At 47.7% G+C, this 20,103-nt stretch overlaps 2 protein-coding genes across 14 annotated transcripts in view; one reads left to right on the top strand and one right to left on the bottom strand.

Moving 5' to 3' along the window:
• Positions 1-10,087, bottom strand: part of UBE3B (ubiquitin protein ligase E3B) — a 57,395-nt gene extending 47,308 nt beyond the window's left edge. For 2 of the 5 annotated variants that reach the window (XM_027124495.1, XM_027124494.1), the window contains exons 1-7: positions 9,721-9,866; positions 5,832-5,938; positions 4,262-4,443; positions 3,983-4,103; positions 2,597-2,656; positions 2,074-2,178; positions 495-591 (exon numbers count right to left, since the gene is read on the bottom strand). In XM_027124495.1, the coding sequence (XP_026980296.1) occupies positions 495-591; positions 2,074-2,178; positions 2,597-2,656; positions 3,983-4,103; positions 4,262-4,422 (544 nt within the window). In that variant the 5' untranslated portion in view covers positions 4,423-4,443; positions 5,832-5,938; positions 9,721-9,866. Of the gene's footprint in view, positions 1-494; positions 592-2,073; positions 2,179-2,596; positions 2,657-3,982; positions 4,104-4,261; positions 4,444-5,831; positions 5,939-9,720; positions 9,867-10,019 lie in introns of those variants that run through there. The other 3 variants (XM_027124492.1, XM_027124490.1, XM_027124491.1) reach the window with 3 other exon arrangements.
• Positions 10,088-10,159: 72 nt separating this feature from the next.
• KCTD10 (potassium channel tetramerization domain containing 10) overlaps positions 10,160-20,103 on the top strand; it is a 43,468-nt gene continuing 33,524 nt past the window's right edge. For 6 of the 9 annotated variants that reach the window (XR_003436672.1, XR_003436674.1, XR_003436676.1 and 3 more), the window contains exons 1-2: positions 10,506-10,897; positions 17,300-17,513. Coding sequence is in view for 1 of the 9 variants with exons in the window: in XM_027124496.1 (XP_026980297.1) it covers positions 10,760-10,897; positions 17,300-17,513 (352 nt within the window). In the remaining 8 variants the exon portion in view is untranslated. Of the gene's footprint in view, positions 10,254-10,505; positions 10,898-17,299; positions 17,514-20,103 lie in introns of those variants that run through there. The other 3 variants (XR_003436679.1, XR_003436678.1, XR_003436677.1) reach the window with 2 other exon arrangements.

Genomic DNA, 20,103 nt, shown 5'->3' with positions numbered 1-20,103 from the left:
ACCTAAAGCCCCTGGAGGGCAGTGACCTCTCCCCTATCTCCAGTGCCTGCAGAGTGTCTGGCACACAGCAGGCTACTGGGTAAACAGATAAATAAAGTGAATGTATGAAACATGTAAGGCCGAGTTCAGTGTTCAAGGAAGAAGGCAGCTTTACCATGCAATTTTATGGGCAAAATAGAATTATTTGCTGCCGAATATTCTCCAAATGAAATGATGAGGCTTAAGTGAATATTATCAGTCTGAAGGCTGAGGTGCTGTGGGAGTTGTAACAAATGAGCTCAGAGGGATTGTGCCTTCAAACGTGAATTCCAAGAAGGGAGAGAGCTGAGCACACGATACTGAACTTATCCTAGATACCATAGTGCAACGTCTCCATGTGTGTGGTTCTAGGGCCTTCCCTGAGGCTTGTGGCAGCAAAACTACTTCTTGAAAAGGTCCCCGAACTCTCCATGGAAATGCTACTTAGGAAAGATTTTGAAGCAAGTCCCACAGACCTTTTCCCCGGAGAATTTTCCATGTTGAAGTGTCTGTAAAGGTGACAAGCATCGTGAGGTACAGCGTGATGAGTTTGGAGTCTTGTAAAATTTCAGGCTAAAAACAATAAAGAGAGTAAGATTAAGACCCACGCCCTCCCGTCCAGGAGAGCAGAGCAACCGCTTTACAGCTTTTCTGAATGCAAACCAATGAGTCAGGATTCTAAGTCTTTATTCTTTTTCTCTTGAGGAATGACCACTATAAGAGTTAAACAACAACTATAAGAGTTAAACAACAGGGATTTCAGCACACTAGTGCTTGACCATAGAATTGAAATACTCTTGGGAACGGAGAACTGAGAATTCTTAGAAAACAAAATGACCAGGGCTGGCCTGCTACATGTATGCATTCAGTATTTAACATATGTTTGCATGTACACTGGAGCAACAGAGTATAAATGCAATTGAACATAACAAGGACTCTGGGCTCAGACTTTTGGCTTTACCACTTACTAGCTGTGTGATCTTGGGCAAGTTTCTTAACCTCTCTGTACTTCAGCTTCCTCCTCTGTTGACTAGGGACAGTAACACTGCTTCCTTCGTTTAGTTGTTGTGAGAAATAAATGGATTCATGAATATAAAGCACTGAGAACAGTGCCTCGCACACAGAGAACACTATGTATTGATACTATTGGCTGTTACTATAACGATGACTATAATTCATGCTTGATGCTGGGTCAAGACCAAGAGAGCCATTCACAAGTGCCTTGAGAGAGATGTCTGGGAATGGATCACTGGGTGCTCTAGGGACATCTGCTCCATTGCTCAGTTACTACCAGAGTCCTTGCCAAGCCTCTGCCCCTGAAACTTCTCCCTCCCTACATGCAAAGTGGAAATGGCTGCTGTTTGTACACACTCACACCCCTGCCCACCTTCCCATAACACAAGGGTGGGCACTGGACCAGGCAGGGCTGGTGGCAGTACCCCACCCATCTTGCCACTGTGACCAGTTCAGGGTTGAGACCAGGATCCCACTGGACCTTTATGAGTCCTCCCAGATTTCTGAATCGATGGGGGAAGCCTCCCTTTTGTCTTTGGTCAAGACAGAGTCAGGATGTGAGGCTAGAACTGCCAGCTGCCATGATTAGAGTGGGAGAGGACAAGGTGATTCCAAAAGGGAGCACACATGAAAGAAGGAAAGAGAGGGAAAATCCAGAAGCCCCCTGGCTCTAGTATGTATTACCAGCTGCACTCATGTTGGGTTTCTACACTGTAACAAGGGGCCTGACTAGTATAATAATGCCAGCTACAAGGTATCCACTATATCAAAAGCACTGAAAGGAAGACAAGATTCCCTGCCATCAAGACTGTGGTAAGTGCAGGTCAATGTCCAAAACACCGTGCATGAAAGCAGCTCTCAAGTTGATAACAGCATCTAACTCACTCTCTCTGGGAACAGGGGCTCCAGTAATTCTTTACTAGACTCCAACTGATACATCACAAAGGTATAACCTATGAGGGAACCACGAGGACTCTGAAAATACATTCTACAGGCCTCAAGTGGGAGGGATACATTTACAGTCTTGTTTTTATTTTTTACCTTGAGCTGCTCAAGAAACTCACAGCAATACCACATGACGTCTTTGATCTGTTTAATCCATAGGAGGGTGAGATCCTTGGAAAGAGCCAGGGACACGTACCATACCTACAAACAGGAGAAAGAGAAATGTAATGGGCAGTTACAGGGATCAAATGCCACACATTCCAGCTACTGGAATGGGACCAATTAGCTAGGTCCAGAGCCAGATAAGGCAGGGGGATGAACACAAAAATAAGCAGCAAGGAGGACTTAATTTAACACTAAACCCAAAGGTAAAACTAGCCTGGTAAGTGGATTTACCATCCTGAGTATGAGGCAAGAGCAGCGCACAGCTTCTTGGATAATGCAAAGACTAAGGAATTCACCTGCACTTTGTTAATGTTTTCGATCCATTACTTACTTACACATGGGTGCGAACATGCAGAGTCATACACAACAGTCAGAACATTCAACAGGAATTTTCAGAGGCAAACAGCCCAGCTTGAGTGGTCGCGGGAGACTTTCTGGCTTCCGCCCCACTTACCTTGGGTTCATTCTCAACATCCATGCTGCTCAGGATGCAGCGACACAACTTCTCAAATCTCTGCAGAGAGGCAGAATGGGGGTTATAAATTCTCACAATGAATGGAGAAATGAGAAAGCAGCAAATGTTCCGCGGACCCCTGGCATGGATGTGCCGGCCTGACGCCAGATGACTCACATCGGGATCCTATTTAATTCCGACTTGTAGATGTGGAGACCGAGGATCAGAAAGCCTAAGGAAAGGCTCTCAAACTGGTGACCCGCAGGCAGGATGAGCCCTACAAGTGTTTTAGACTGGGGCTCCTTTTGAAAAACAAGATCAACCTGGCAAACTGGGCCTGGATTCCTGCAGACTAGCAGCTGTCTCCTAAATTGTGCTCAGCCATTTGCCATTTTGTAAGCACCACGGATGCTGACTTTTGCCTCACAAACTGTCATATCATCACTTTCATCTTGAAATGCAAAAGCAAGAAAAGTGGTACACCCTGGCTGTACCAACCCTGGATCCACCCTTAAAAGAGGTGTGGCCCTGGCTGCTGCTCTACCAGACTGAGCTGCGGTTTCCTCCTCTGTAAACAGGCGTCACCTCCCTGAGCCTGCCTGTCCTCATCTGCGTGACTGCGTTTACTGCCAGCGTCCTCCTCTCTCTCTCCTGCTGGGCTACAGGCTCCTCAAGGGTAGAGACCTTGCCCACGTTGTTTCCTTCTGGGGCCCCGTACCCAGAAGAGGGTTTGGCACAATGTGAAGCTTAGCAGTAATGGATGCCTAACCCCCAGGAACACAGAGGCCCTCCTCAAGGGTCTCCATTAGTACTGTTACAGATGACTAGCTGCTCCCCTGGAATTTTACTTTCTAGGCTGATTTTTCTAATTCCAAAGGTAAAACTAGCCTGTTTTGTTTGGTTTGCAGGATTTTAAGAGAAATTTCAAATTAGCGGCCAATTTTTACAAATTAGTAAACTGAGTGTCAAACAGCTCTGGAGTGTCTTTAAAAAAATCAGAGTATCAGTCCCCCAGTGGCTGGAGCAGAGGAGCGGCCACCCCTCTGATGGCACACCACAGCCCACCTCTTCCTCCAATGTCCTCACTACCGCCTGTCAGTTACCATGTATTATGACTTGTACCATGCTGTGTCTCATAAATCTGCTAACCTACGCACCTGAGGACAAGTGCCTGTAAGAGTCAATGTGAAAACAATCGTGATGATTCCCAGCACTGGGCATAATCCCTACGAAACAGGTTCCAAGAAAACAAAAGGGGCAGGATGTGGGGGTAACAGAACCTGTCTCACAGAGCTGCTGTCAGGACTAAATGAGTTAATATCTATCAAATACTTACAAAAAGATCTGACACATAAGCACGATGTGGGTTTGCTATTATTATTTTACCTCATCATCCTCTTTAATTCTGAACAAGAACAGCAGTTTCCTGGCAGTCTTAAAAATACAAAGTGCACTTCTTTTACTGGACCCAGAGTCATCTGCTTTAAAAAACTCATCAATCTCTCTCCTAGGGAGGGAAGGGTAAAAAAAGACGTTTTAAATTAGGAGTTCAAAGCAGCTGGAAGGCTGTTCAAGAACTGTTAAGAGAAAAGCAATCTTTTTTTTTTTTTTTTTGCTATGAATTGGAAACAAAAGAAAACGTGCTGAGGACCTCCTGACACCCACCTGATTTCTCTTTGCAGTCGACGCCGACAGAGAAAACTCCGTACGTGGGCCTGAATCTCCACAGCTGCCCTCTCCCGCTCCTTTTGCACCAGCCTTTCCTCTCGAGCCTGACGGGCTCTATCAATGAACCAAGCTCTCGAGGTCTGAGAAACAGTGAACATGTTTGCAAACTTGCACAAACCCTGCAAAGAAAATGGCAAGTGGCTGATGTAGGTCATTATACTAAAAACACTCACGGAAAGGGGCTCAGGAGCAAAGGACAGGAAGGGACTTGGGCAGCAGCAGAAAGCTACTCGGGACCCCCCAGCTCCCTCCCAAATGGCTGATAGCTGTCCCCGCACAAGTCCCAGCTTCCTGTCGGCTCCTTTCATGCAACTCCTCAGACCAGCGATGCTTTTTCCTGTATTAAGTTATCACATTTTTTTAAGAGAAACAACAGAGTGCCTGGCATAGGGTCTGGGCTCTGCAATGGTTTAATGAATAAACAAAGCATGAATCAATTCCAACCACAAAGCTCTAACTCAAACCAGGCATCCTCTAAGTCAAAGGTCCCTGGATATTTCACTGAGCAGTCAACTTTTATTTTGCCAAGTGAAGACTTGAGGGAAAAACATTAAACATAATTATTTACTGTCCCCATTATTTTATTTATCCATTCACTCAACAAATATTTACTGATACCCACTTTGTGCCCAACACAAAAGAAGCCTTTCATTTCTTTTTTAAAGGGCCATTTAAACACTAAAACAGCCAAAGGTACACGATTCCAGAATGCCAGACAAGCCATTAAATCGAACATGTTTGGTTTTAAGCATAACTTATTCTGTTGTCCTCACCGTTCCCATCCTGCCAAGGGCTGAGGAAGACGTTAGAGTAGAAAGGCCCCCATCCACAGACTGGTATTTTTGGACTCTAAATTAGCCATTACATTTTAATCTAAATCATCAGTAACTGTCTTTTCCCAAAGGGATGGCTTTGGCTATCAGCCTAGAGCACATAGCACTGGTCCACAGAGCCTCCCACACTGAGATGATGTCTTTAGATGCTTGAAAACTTTGTCATTCTATCCAAAATATATAATCAGACCAGCTGACATGGGCACTGAAATGAAATACTCAGAAATCTAGACTTCTTGTAAACCATCTCTTTACCAGGTTACCTCACTCAAAGCAGTGTCCACGTGAAAACATCAAGGATAAGAAGGTCACGAGAGGCTCCTCCCATGTCAGCACATCGGGGGGACCTCTGTGGCCCCTGTTCGACATTGATTCACATCTGTTAAACAGTATGGCTTTTCCTACATGTGGGTCTCTCATCAGTAATTCTCAAGACAAACGAACATGGAGACGGTCCTTCATGGGGTGTCGGGGGTGGGGGAGGAAGCAGAAGAGAGAGCCTCTTCCCAATAGTAAAACAGGAGGTTGCACACAAACTGTGACTAAGTACCTGTAAGACCATCTTGAAACTTTTACCTGATGATGGGAGGGAGCGTGAGAAGACAGGCAATAAAAAGGTACCAGTCTTCCAAACCATTCACTCTGCCCCAGAAGTGGAAGTCTGGAGCACTCACCTGAGGACCTGCCGGTGACGCAGAAATGTCAGGTAATCAGTCATTAGTGATTCTGCACAGGGCTCACAGCTGAGGACATCTTCTCACTTCAGAGGAGCTTGTGTTTTCTGGCAGAAGCAGAAGAAAAAAAATCCAGATTTAGGATTAGTTTTCTAGGTAGGCATCATATACCTTCCTCACTGAGAAAAAGTAATAAAGACAGTGCAAAAACATCTGTGTCCTCTCTAGTTAATGTTGGATCTAAATGGTAGACGTATCTCCCCAGTCCTCACAGTTGAAAGGGAATAGGTTGAGAATAAGCCCAAAGAAGTTGCTGAATTAAAGCTGTAAATGTTTTGTGATGGCAACTAAGAATAACAGAGGGGATGACATGTTTAAAAGCCATTGCAAATTATGTTTGACGTTTTCAGCAAGTTGGAAAAATATTTATGTCTAAGAAATGAAAAGGAGGCTGGCTGCGAACCAATACTCTTACAGAGTCCAAGGTCATACTGCTTGCCACACGACAGGCCAATAAATTGAGAGACGAGTTGATGGGGCAAGGAACAGCGATTTTATTTGGAAAGCCAGCAAACCGAGAAGATGGTGGACTCATGTCCCAAAGAACCATCTTGCCTGAATTAGAATTCAGGCTTCTTTTATACTAAAAGGGGAGGGAGGAAAGTCAAACATTTCCTGGTTCTGGTCAGCCTCCAGAGGGGACGTGTTAATTTCTTCCTCCCTGCAGTCATTCAGAGGTGGGCCTGGTCAGGATGTTTCCTGTGAGCTAAACAAAGGTATTTTAGCTTAATGCTCACTACCTGGGAGGCAGGGTTCCCAGAGGTGGGCCATTATGTATAATTTAAGCTTACAGGCAACATCCCTTTAGTGATTAACTTGTAATAGAATACAAAGGGTTCTTCCCTATTACAACATGATCCCAATTACACAACGAAAGAGAAAAAATCACGTGCGCTGGTAGATACAAAACTGGGGGGAAAAACACGTTAGGAATGGTTGTTTTAACTAATGAATATAACAAAAGAGAAGCAGACTCACAGATACAGAGAACAACTGGTTACCAGTAGGGCGAGGGAAGGAGGAAGGGGCAGTATCGGGGTAAGGGATTAAGAGGTACAAACTGTAAGGTATAAAATAAAGTACAAGGATCTTTTGTACAACATGGGGAATATAGCCAGTATTTTATAACTACAAATGGAGCAAAACCTTTAAAAATTGTGAATCACCATATTATACACCTGTAACATATATATTGTACACCTATAACTTATATATAATATTGTACATCAACTATACTTCAATATTAAAAAAAAAGAGTGGTTGTTTTGAGGTAGGGGAACTGTGGGAAATTTTGCTTCCCTAACTAGTCTGTTTCTCGAACTCTCCACAGAAGGCATGTGGCAGCGTGACATGGCACTGTGAGTCAGAGCTGGAGCCAGCCCCTAGCTCTGCCGTGTACCGCGGGGGGAGGTATCTCGGAGTCGTTCTGTCTCGTCTGTTAATCAGCTTAGAGGCCGATCATGAGCACTGGATGAGATGATGACCTCAAGCACCTACAGAGGTGGCTGACGGGGCGCACAGTCAGTAAGTCTAATTGACGTATTATTTTTATAGACACAAAGATTTTCTTTTTCAAAACTCTTCAGCAGAGGCCCTCATCTATACAGGCACTATGGTTCTCTGGGTAGGAAATAACAGTCACCCGTTAAGAGTTTTTTCTATCCCTGGGTGTACTAAGACTCACCAGTCCTGTCACTTGGGCTATGAGCCCTGGGCCCTGTTTATATTGGGTAACAGCTTCAAGGTCCTGAGAGCTACAAACAAGCCGGCCCAAGCCATGAGCACAATGGTATACTCTTTCCTTAATGTGGAGACAGTCCCTCTTGGGGGGCAGGGGGAGGAAGGGGAGGGAGCAGAAGGAGAAGAGAGCACTTTTTCCCAATAGAAGAACAGGAGGTTGCATGCCAACTGTGACTAAGTACCTCTAAGACTATGTCAAAACTTCACTTCTCCCAGCGGGCCCTGCAGGATAAGATCCCTTCCTTGAGATCATCATCCCCTTGGCAACGCTCTATGTTGGTTTCTGTTTACATCACATAATGGTCTATACTTTGCAGTTCTTCAAATTCTTTCTTATTCACCTCCTCTACCTGCATAACATCTATTACAGTTCATCAATCAAATAAAAACACATCAGAAGTATTTATTAAGTACTTACTCTGCTAAATGCCCTGGAGAATCAAAGAAAAGGCTGTGCATAGAAAAGGCTGTGAGTAGCAGAGAAAGCCTTGGGTCAAAATAGCCCTTGGTTCTTTCAAGTTCTGGTTCTACCTTATTTGGCCAAGTTACTTACCCTCTCTAGGCCTCAGTTTCCTTATCTGTAAATTGAGGATAATAATAGTACCTGCCTCCTAGAGTTGCTAAAAGGATTAAATGAAAATTTATCCTTCTTGTATCTCGATTTAGTCATCAGGATACTGTGATTAGATTAAACGGGAAAATGTTAATAAGGAGTATCTGAAAGCAGATAGCAGGTAAGTGAGCTTTACCGTTCTGTCCCTAAGAAGTTTACAATCCAGTTAGGGAAACAAAAATGTTATAGGTGGAAAGATTAGGAAACAAGAGATTGTTGATAACCAAGATGGTCTGAAAAGCAAAGGGAAACATGTTGATTTGAGTACCCACTGCTTGTCAAGTCTTTTCTATATGATCTCATCTAACAAGAAGAGCAACCCTATAAGATCATTTAATATCTCCCATAATCCCATTTAATATCTCCCATAATCCCAAAAGCGGCAGAGTCAAGATTTTAATACTGAGTCAGGACTCTTCTCTACTTCTATAGTTCCATGAGACTGTTCAAAATCAATCTTTTCTGGATCAGGCCAACTTCATGGAGCACTATGAAAGAGCCTGACAGTCTAGAGAGTGTAGTCCAAAGGTGAAGCACCATATATAACTGCTGTCTGAGCCCAAGGCAATTTTCCGCTTATGGTGGGAATAGCTGGGCAGCTAGGTTGAATGACCTGGTTGAACGACCATTTGTTAGGGGTGGACCATGGATCAAACACTGTACAGATATTTAACCACCTGTCTTTTCAGCTCTATCAGGTCTCAACAGTCTAACTTTCTTAAGAATAAGCAACAGGTTTTGAAGGCTACAGCCTATGTAGGTGCATGCTTTCAAATCCCACCTTCACACAGAGAAAATGAAATGTAGAAAGGGACATGACTTGTCAGAGGTCACTAGGCTCCTGAATTTGAACCCACTTCTAACCCCAAAGCAATTATTTATTTTAAGTGCAACAGAGAAGACCCAGGGACGCCACTATTCACGGAAGGCAAAGAAAAATCGAGAATGCAAGGCTGCCCATGGGGCTAAAAGTCAAATTACTACCAAGCTTTCCTTTATTGGTATCATTAACACCAGCTGCTTCCATTGAGCGCTGAATGTCAGACACGGTTCTAAAACTTTAATTACACAATACCCTTTGTGACACGAGCTAATTACTCCATTTCACAGAGTTGGAAACTGGGCTCAGAGAGGAGAAAGAATTCACCCAAGGTTACAGTGAGTAGGGTTCGAACTCCGGTTTGGGTGACTTCTGCGGCCCGGCGTCTTTCCCCGGCATCAACAACCACTATAACAAATCTTTTTCGTCCAGCGCTGGTCCGCTTATAAAGGCCTATTGCCCCTTTTTATCTCATTGACCCCAGAGATAAAAAGGTCACGGAGAACCCCTCCCCACCCCCTACCGGAAGCCGAAAGCCAGCCCCCAGCACCTGCCCCTCCGACCAGGAGAAGCAGGGACCCAGCCCCAGGGGCACCTCCCTCCAAGTCCCCGGCCCCACTACCCAGAAAACCCACAACCCTGTTGCCACTCGCTACCCGCAGGCCGTAGACCTTTATCCGCTCGAGGCCCCCGCGCTCGGGGTCGGGGCCGCAGTTTACCACCGCCTCAGCCCAAGACCCCCGAGCTCTGCCTGACCCGGGGCAGCAGCCGAGGCCCGACCGCCATCTTGCCCCGGGATGTTCACTCTGAGAGCTCCGCCGGGAAACAACTATCCAGTTCCGGAAACGACAGTTCCGAAGAGCTTCTTCGTCCGGAAAGGAAAACCTCCCTGCACCTTGTCCCCCTCTATGGAAGCCGAAAAAGCGGAGCATTAGGAGCGGGATAAATGCCTGACCCAGCCGAGAAGAGATGCAACCCATTCCAACCAGGGAACTTTGAAGGAAAGCGGCCGATATCTAGGAGTACAACGGACCCTTTAGGAAGGTGTCCTCTGCGGGGCGGAAGTGGCGTGGCCGAGTGCAGAAGTCCTCGCCCCGGCCCCGCCTCCGCCCTAGGCTCACGCGAGCTGGGTGTTTCCTGTCTTTCTTAGTCCGGGTTTGGAGACTCCGGCGTCCTCCGGCTTTTCATGGTAAGGAGGGCGTTGCCCGCGGACTGGGGGCTCTGGGCGGGCGAGAGAGCGGGACAGAGGTAGAATAAAGGGGGCAAGGACCGAGAGGAGGGTGTTTGATGAGGGGCTGTCGCGATAGGAGAGAGGTGTTTGGGGGAATGGATGGGGGGCGAGGCCGGGGGTGGGGGAAGGGCTCTGGACGGAGAAGTGTGTGTGCGTGCGTGCGTGTGTGCGTGTGTGCGTGTGTGTGTGTGTAGGGGAGTGCTGTCCCTAGCTGTTGGGGGATCCGGGAAAGGGCATTTGGGCTCGTGGAGTAGATATGTGCATGGATGAGTGGGGGGTCTGAGACTTCAGCGCTGGTCGGAAATGAGAATTGGTGATTGTAAAGAGAACAAAGAGATGTCACTGAAGATAGACATCTGGAGTGGAAAATGAGGATTTGGGCAGGGCTGTGAAGGAGAATGGGTAATTTATGAGAGGGCGAAGTGGGATTCCTTGGAGCGGAGTGTTCGGGGTTTTTGGAAGTTATGCTAGAGTCGCTGGGTTTCGGTGAAGTGGGGACGAGGCTTACAAGTGCGTCTGAACACACGGGCCAGTGGAGCGGAGGAAAGAAACCGAGGGAGCCCGCCGGTGGGCGTGCGCTCGGTGCTGGGAACTCCGCGGAGGTATGATGCCAGGGTCCTGAGGTCAGGGTACCTTCGCCACGGAATCCAGCGCCTTAATTGGCGCCTGGGTACCTATCTAGTCACTTGCGTCGAGACCCGGGGTGGCCACAGCTAAGGAGCTGGGGATGCCTCACACTCTTATCTTCTAGCTGTGGGAAGTTTCTCTGTGCTTGGAATCCTTCAAGGGTCTGTTCTTGAATAGCCCTTTTTCCTTGGGTGGGAATGACCAAAGTTCAGCCCAGACCCTCTTTTTACTTGCTTGCCCCAAGTCTTTAACCTGGCAAGTGCAGTCTTTAGGGAACACTGGTCCCAAGGCCAGTGTTGAAGAAAAAAATGATTCAACCCGTATCTGACTTTGAACAGCTCCATTTTGTGCAAAGTAAGTTCTACTTGCGGGAGAGAAGTCATTAAAGCAGTGGTTTTCAAACGGTGGTCCCCAGACCAGCAGCATCACCTGGGAACTTGTTAGAAATGGCTAAGTTTTCTAGACCTACCAGACTACTGAGTCAGTCTCGGGGTGGGGACCAGCAATCTGTTTTAGCAAGCCCTGCAGGGGATGAGAGTGGTGATTTCTTGATTTGGGCTCTGTAATGAGAGGTGCATGAAAGTGGGAGTCAGAGGATCCTAATAGTTCTGGTACTTTTCTCCCCTTAAAAATGGGAGTGATGATAACGTTTTCCTAACTAGCCTGCTGAAAGAAATAGGCCAATGGTTTGTGTGCACAACACAGGAAGAGAAAGTAATTCGACAAAACTCTTGGAAATATCAGTGGCTGTCCTGTAAGTTTTGGATGCAAAATAATGCTACAGTTATGTGGTTGGTTGAATTTTTTAAATTTTTTTCATAAATTTATTATTTATTTTTGGCTGCATTGGGTCTCCATTGCTGCGCGTGGGCTTTATCTAGTTGCGGCGAGCAGGGGCTACTCTTCGTTGTGGTGCGTGGTCTCTAGGCGCCCGGGCTTCAGTAGTTGTGGCACACAGGCTCAGTAGTTGTGGCGCACGGGCTTAGTTGCTCCGTGGCATGTGGGATCTTCTCGGACCAGGGCTCAAACCCGTTTCCCCTGCATTGGCAGGTGGATTCTTAACTACTGCGCCACCAGGGAAGTCCACTGGTTGAATTTAGTTTTGTTGAAATGGAACAGCAGACCTGAGTTGTAGAAGTGCCCTGATTTGGAGGGTAGGGGGAGTTTTATAATTAGCCTCAAGACAATGACTCTTAGCTAAAGAAACACCTGAGCTTTGTGGCTGCACATTAAAATCACCTGAAGAGCTTTTTAAACACTAGTTTCTGAGTTGCCGCGCCCTTCCCCAGTTTGATTAATTGTTCTGGGTGAAGCCAAGGAATCACCACTTTTTAAGTGCACCCAGGTGAGTCCAGTACAGCCAAGGCTGGGAAGCTCTGGCCTCAAGGACAACTTGAGCAAAAGGGAAACTACACTAAATACTTAAACATTTATTCCTTGAGGGTTATTCTGAAGATTATGGCTTTAACTTCATTTTACAAGTTAGGAAGCTGAGACTTGGTGAAGCCATTTGTGTGAACATCACACAGAACTGCAGGTTTAGGTTTGCTGAACTCTTATTCAGACTTTCTACACACATCTCCAACACACACACACACACACACACACACACACACACGAGACAGTTCTACAGAGAGAGGTAGAGGAAGCTTCGAAGGGTGAGGGATTTGGTGCCTTTTTTCCTGTTGTACTTGCCTGGGTCTCCTTTCGAGTCAGAGGTTTTACCCCTTAGGCTGATTTTTATTTTTTAAGCATGCGTACAGTTGCTTCTTGTCTGTGTGCGGCCTGAAGCTGTGAAGCAGGGGCCTGCTTTTGTTTCCGATTTGGTTTGTTTTTCTGTGTGGTCAGAAATTCATAGGGCTTATAGAGCCAGAGGTTGGGGAGCTTCTCCAAGACCAGGAAGTTAAATGGAGGCTGATTGGAGTGGGGCGACACAGAACTTTTAGAACAGCGGGTTGAAATCTTGGCTGCACATTGGAATCACCTAGGGAGTTGGAATTCTAAAGTGCTATTGCCTAGCCACACCCCCAGACCAATTGCATCAGAATTTCCCTGAGTAAGGCCCAGGCATCAGGATTTTTTTAAAGTGGAGAGCCACTGTTTAGAATCAGCAGCAGTATGCTCAGGGGAGGTGGGAAAGAGAAGCCTGGACTTACTGATCTAACTGGAATAGGCTTCTGATTGAGTAGAATCAGTAACCAATACTGCAAGTGTTAATTACCTCTGTTTCTTGTAACCAGTTGTGCTCTCTCCTGCCTCACCTCCCCAACCTCATTAACGATGAAACAAAGGCAGGATCCCAGCAGGGATGGCTGAGGAGGCCTCTGAAGAGAGGTTTGCTGTGAGAGGCTCATTGTCTACTGCTTTGTGTCCTCCGCTCCCTGCGACTCAGGCTTAGGGATGAACACAGCCAGAATCTTTTTTCCAAGGGCCTCTCCTAGTATTGAAGTGACTGACCTTTAGAAGGGTGGGCTCTGGAAAGGTTCAGGGCTTTCTCTGTCTACTTGGAAGTCTCAAGCTAGATCAGGATGGTTTCTGCCTTTCTCTCTTAGTGTTTCGGTCGAATGTCAGTAGACCTGGAAATGGACTTAGAAGATAATTTGAGACTTGGAGCGCATTCCCAGATCATCGTAGTTTGAGTGCTTTGTGTTGCTCTGAGGCAGGGGCTGGGCTGAGTGCTCTCTGGGGCCTCGCAGCCCTGGAAGGTGTGGCTACTGTCCCCACTCGCTAGACGGGACTAGACTCAGACAGCTGGTAAGTGGCAGAGCTTGGGGCCTAAACTCAGGTCTGGCTTCCAAACGCAAGCTCTCAGCCACACATGACCTCCTGTCTTTCTTTCAGAGCTTTTTTGTACTTTCTGAAGAATGGGGGGTGGGGCCCCCTTTCTCAATTTCTGTGTCATAGCTCTGTATATACCAAGCATGACCATTGATAAAACCATGGGCTTGGGGCCAGGCAGGACTTGCCCACATCCTTCACTCGCTTCCTCATCAGGACACCTCCGTCACCAGTGCACTTGGAGAAGTGACTGATTGTCTGTGGGCTGAGGTATCCAAGTCCACAAAATGAAGATAGTGATAACTGTCTTCCAGCATTGTTTGGATTTAAATGGTAGTATGTGGTGATAGAAATTAAAACGGTGGTATCTCCTGGAAGGGAGGAGTGGGAAAGGGTCAGGGAGGGGCTTTCTGGAGTGATGGAAATGTTCTCTATCTTGATTTGAGTAGGGGCTACATAGATGCATAAGTTGACCCAAACTCATCAAACTCCACACTTAAAATACACTTTAGTGTATGCAGATTATCTTTAAAAAGGTAAGGAGGGGCTTCCCTGGTGGCGCAGTGGTTGAAAGTCCGCCTGCCGATGCAGGGGACATGGGTTTGTGCCCCGGTCCGGGAAGATCCCACATGCTGCGGAGCGGCTGGGTCTGTGAGCCATGGCCGCTGAGCCTGTGTGTCCGGAGCCTGTGCTCCGCAACGGGAGAGCCCACAGCAGTGAGAGGCCCGTGTACTGCAAAAAAAAAAAAAAAAAAAGGTATTGGAAAGCCGAAAAAGTACAGCACATAAAATTATTCTTTATGACTTTTTTTGTCTGTTTCACGGTAAGTGCCTTACAAAATGCCGTACCATTTCCCAAAAACATATTTATTTTTGTATAAATTTAGATCTGAAATGGGTGCTTAAAAAAGTATTTCCATTTGGGGGCAAATTTCCTTAACTAACCCCCTCCCCCCAAAAAAACTCCCAATCCATAATTATAAGCTTTTCTTTCCCCCCTGCTCCAGGTCTTCAGAGTTTTCTGAAACTCTTTACTCCCGTAAGCCATTTCTGCCATCAAATGGACAGCGTGTCTTTCTGGGGGAAATGGTTGGTCATAACTGTTAGTGGCAGGTCTCTGAGGACTGATTTCACACGAAAGCTAGGAGGGAGGCATCACTGCTTCCTCTTGGCCTCTGTCTTTTGTGTTTGGCATCAGGCCACAGAGACCCCAGGTGAGCTAAGCCTGAGCTTTTGAAAACTTAACCTTCTTGTGATGTTTTCACTTGGTGAACGAAGCAGGAACAGTTTCTTGAGAAAACACCTTTCTCTCCAGGAGGCCATTCTTCGTCCGTGTCATTCTGCAGCGCCCTGACAGCAGTGGGTTCCCCAGTGGGTGATTTCCCGGCCATTCTTTTGAGGGGATGGAGGTCAAGCAAGTTGGCCATTGCCTCTACTATCACTGGTGGATGGCAGGTTGCCACTCATTAGTCCCTTAGCCCATTTAAAAAATAACACTTGTGGGGACTTTCATGTTGGCGCAGTGCTTAAGAATCCACTTGCCAATGCAGGGGACTTGGGTTCGAGCCCTGGTCCGGGAATATCTCACATGTCATGGAGCAACTAAGCCCGTGTGCCACAACTACTGAGCCTGCGCTCTAGAGCTTGCAAGCCACAACTACTGAGGCCCGCGTGCCACAACTAATGAAGCCTGTGTGCCTAGAGCCTGTGTTCTCAACAAGAGAAGCCACCACATTGAGAAGCCTGCACACCGCTAGGAAGAGTAGCCCCCACTCACCTCAACTAGAGAAAGCCTGTGTGCAGCAACGAAGACCCAAAGCAGCCAAAAAATAAATAAATGAATAAATTAAAAATGAATAAATAAATTCTAAAAAAATAACAGTTGTGTTTTACCAGCTATAAATGTAACATGTGTTTATTGTGGGAGGTCTGTAAAAGAAAAGCATAAAGAATAAAAAAAAACAAAAACAGTCCTTTTTCAGTCCAGGGTATAGTTTTAAAGGTTCTGTGTTGTCAGTGCCCTCCAGCTGAAACCACCAAGAGTATGTCTGTAGTCATAGTTGGGTTTGTTTTCTTGGTGCATTGAGGGAGAACTGTGGAGAGTCTCAGAAAGAGGACTCGGGCTTCTGGTGGGTGATTGTGGGAAGGACTCAGGAAGTGGGGCTTTGCTCTGTGTTGAATGCTGCCGGGAAACGGCTAATTCTGGGATTGGGTCTTAGTAATTCCTCACTTGAAGGCGGGAAGGATGGAATGGGGCTCTAATCGGTAAAGAAGCAGCCATGATGACCCTTATTGGTCATTTTTTGGGGGACAATGCCCTTGTTTTTGTCTGTGTTCAGACATAATTACAGAGGGGCCTTGCTGTGTCTTGATGCATCAGCGGCCGAGTTGCCTTGTCTGCTGGTGATGTGCTGTGAAGTCATTCACATTCTGTGGGAACCCCGAGGCCGCGGCGTGAGTGCTGGGCCAGCTCGTGGCCAGCAGTGCTGTGCTCCAGATCCAGTAAAGACTCAGCCACTCTTGGAATCTTCAGCTATAGAATGTTCCCTATTCAAGAAAAGTTTTCTGCTGGGAGTCTGGGATTAGCAGATGTAAACTATTATATATAGGATGGATAAACAAGGTCCTACTGTATAGCACGGGCAGCTATATTCAGTATCCTATGATAAACACAATGGAAAAGAATATTAAAAATGTGTATAACTGAGCCACTTTGCTGTACAGCAGAGATGGGCACAACGTTGTAAATCAGCCAGACTTCAATTAAAAAAAATAAAATTTGGGAAAAAAGAAAAGTTTTCTTTGAATACACACATGCCAGGTACCAGTCTCCTTTCCTGCGTCTGCTTAGATCATACACTGCATCCATTTGTCTTACGGGGATGTACATGGTCGCTGGCAGTGCTCTTTAGGGAGACTCAGCGGATCTTGCTGTTTGGGGAAGTACTAGTACAGGAAGTCTCCAATTTGCAGTAACTTGCTTCCAAGAGTTTTTATGTCTTTTGTTGAGTACTTAGAAACACTTATTCCCTGTAAGGGAACGGTAGTTGAAACCCCACTCAATTTCCTGAAAGCTTGTTTCATGGATAATTCAACGGAAGAGTGGCACTTTTAGCTGTTCCGTTGTGCATAGCAGTAAGGAAACGGGACCTTGGCAGTGCTTTCGGCCACTTTAGGATACAGCCAGGGTGTTCATTTATACGGGTAGTGGGCACAAAGGAAGTCCTTGTAATGCAAGACTTAGTGGCAAACTGGTACTTGCAGGGTCAGCAGTGAAGCCAGTGTATGAGGCTGTCTGCTTGGAGTTTGGGGCAGGTTGGGGAGTGCATGCTCCTCCCAATGGGTTAGCCGACACCCCAGCTCCCACCACTGGTTCCCCTGCTGGCCTAGTTGGCCTCTGATTTTAAGAGAAGCCAGAAACTCAGATTTTCCTGTGAATTCTCCCGAGTTGTCAACGCTGGGAGTAAACTTTGTTTTCAATGCAGTATACACTTGGACTAAGCAGAACACATCTGGAGGCCAGCTGCAGCACACTGGCTGAGAAAAGTAAATCAGGCCTGGTGCTGTGACCCTAGTGCCCCTGTGTTTGTCCCCTGGCAGGAAGAGATGTCAGGAGAAAGTGTGGTGAGCTCAGCGGTGCCAGCAGCTGCAACCCGCACCACTTCGTTCAAGGGCACGAGCCCCAGTTCCAAGTACGTGAAGCTGAACGTGGGTGGAGCCCTGTACTACACCACCATGCAGACGCTGACCAAGCAGGACACCATGCTGAAGGCCATGTTCAGCGGGCGCATGGAGGTGCTCACGGATAGTGAAGGTAAGCCCAGCCTCTGGGACATGCTTGTGGTCGAGGGCTTCCTTCCAGTTCAGAAAACCAACGTGAAACAGGCAGTGTCCACAGGCCCAGGTTTCCTGTTGTGCTCAGTGTTACTGGGCGTGCAGGGAGCCTTGAGAGTGAGTAACAGGGAAACTGGATCTAATCGGGGGGGAGGGGGAGGTGGTCAAGGAGGGCTTCCCTGAGGAGGTGACACCTAAGCTGAGAGCTGAAGATGAGTAGGAGTCAGTGGGATGGGGGGGGTCATAATCTCGACTTAGCTGTTGATTTGCAGTGTGACTGTGAGAAAGTCACTTCCCTGCCCCAGGCATCAGCTCTGTACAGTGGACGCTGGACTGGCTGCCCTGGTTGGCTCTCTTCCCATTCTCTCGGTCATGATTCTGTGATGTCAGAGTGAAACTCGAGTGTGACAGAGGTGGGAGCGTTTTCTCTGGACCGTTGTCCTCCTAGGATGGGGTCCTGATAAAAGACTCACAAACCTGGATTTTGGAGTCTCAGCTCCCCATTTTCTTGTCTGGTGACCCTAATCAAGTTGTTTAGCCTGTCGTCGTCTCATTTCTCCATCTGGCAAATGGGCACAATGACACGCACCCCGGGGGGACTGCTGGCCCATAGTAAGCATTCAATATATGTATATTCAATGCGTGGGTTTTTTGTTTTTGCTTGTTTTTAGTTGCGGCATGGGAACTTAGTTGTGGCATGCGGACTTCTTAGTTGCGGCATGCGAGCTTCTTAGTTGCAGCATGCATGCAGGATCTAGTTCCCTGACCAGGGATCGAACCCGGGCCCCCTGCACTGGGAGCGTGGAGTCTTACCCACTGGACCACCAGGGAAGTCCCCAGTGTGTGGTTTTTTTTTCTTTTTGTGGAAAGTCATGTTAATGAAGGGCAAAGAATTGTTTAAAATGGTCCTACTTCCCATAACTACTTCCACCCACCTGGAACACTCAGACCCCTGCAAGAGGGAGCATCCTTCTTTGGCTGGGTTTATGGGGCAGGTCACATGAGGCTTAAAGATGGCCCCATCCTTCATTCCTTGGCCTGAGCTTGCTTGAGACCAGGCCAGACCACGGCTTGGCTTGACCCTACCTTACCTGTTTCCGAGGCTGGCCTCTGTGCTGACGCCCCTGCCTTTCTCGAGATGGTAGTTCCTGGAAGAGTGGCGAGTTTTGACACAGGGGTGGGATTGGGGGCTCTGGGCCTGGTGTGCACAGCGTGTTCTCCTATCCTAAGAGGGCCACACCCTGGACTGTCGGCTAGTGGGGGCGTCTCCCTCTGTGTCCTGGAGAAGCCAGGCTGCTGGGGGACCTTCAGTCCCACTTCCTTGGGCTCCCCACAAACTTGGGTTTCTGGCCCAGCAGCAGGTGAATGAGGTCAGAGCCCCAGAGCTGCCTCAGTGCCCCACCCAGAAAACGCCAGGGTTTTTATGAGTAGGAGGATCCCCTCTGCTGGGCCGCAGCCAGCATGGCCCGGGAGTATTTGTGGAAATCAAGACAATAGCACCCCAGCTGCTGAAGGAAGTGGACCTTATCTGAGACCCCAGGATTGTTGTGGCCTTTCTTCCGCCCTGCCCAGTCTCTGGCGGGGCTCAGGAAAAGCGGCTGGCTCGCTTCCAAGGCAACGTGGAAGCCGTGTCTCCTTGAGAGCCCTCACCTTGGTGGCTTGATGCTGTGTCACAAAGGAGACAGAGTCCGCAAGCTTTCCCATCCCCCAACTGGGAGACGCACGAGAGTGGGACCAGTGGGCCTGTGCAGGCTTCTAAACAGCTGCCAGGGGATGTCCTTCCTCGGTGCTTCGTGGAAAACCCAGCATCTCCAGGGAAGCAGTGCTGCCTTTGACACTCCAAACCTCGGCTGTTTCCACTTCACAGAACTCCAGCCCCCTTCAAGTCATCATGAAAAGCTCACAGTATGGCCTTTTATGGGTTTGGTTTCATTTAAGCCTCACCTTAACCCTTTAAGGGGTGGCTGCTGTTACCAGTTGCTAAGTGAGAAATCCACATCTCAGAGAGGTGAAATGCTTTTTCAAAAGCTATGGGGCTGGAAATGATGAAGCTACTGAACCCAGGACTTGCTGGCTCTTACTGTCTGTTGTGCGTGGTTTGATGTGGGCCCAGCCCTAGGCCTGGTCGTCTGAGTGTGGCAGCCTTATGGTGCAACCACCAGCTTAGAGATGAAGCCCTTTTGGGCCTGGGGTGTCAGGCTGAGTGTCTGGTCTTCCAGCCAGCGCTGTGCTGGCAGAGCAATCCTCTTGGCCCCTGCGGAGTACACTGCCCAGCCTGACCCATGGCCTAAGCACACCCTTGGATCTACAAAGCGCGGTAGACTTTCTGCATCTCACAGCTTCACCCTGGCCTTCAGGCAGGAAGCTTGTCGGTGGCAGTGAAATTTGCCACAGACAGGCCCAAATGCCAAGTGTGGCTCACCCAGGCGAGTGAAGCCAGCAGGACGGCATGCTGGTTAAAGAACAAGGGCTCTGAAGATACCGAACAGTATATGCATTGTGTTGCTAGAAATCTGTACAGGATACCTGAGAAGCTGGTTGCTTCTGGGGAGGGGACCTGGGGTCCTGGG

The sequence above is a fragment of the Aethalodelphis obliquidens genome, unplaced genomic scaffold (assembly GCF_003676395.1).
Source record: "Aethalodelphis obliquidens isolate GAN/ISIS:26980383/991018 unplaced genomic scaffold, ASM367639v1 scaffold28, whole genome shotgun sequence".
Taxonomy (NCBI): domain Eukaryota; kingdom Metazoa; phylum Chordata; class Mammalia; order Artiodactyla; family Delphinidae; genus Aethalodelphis; species Aethalodelphis obliquidens.
This window is presented reverse-complemented; position numbering and strand designations above follow the sequence as displayed.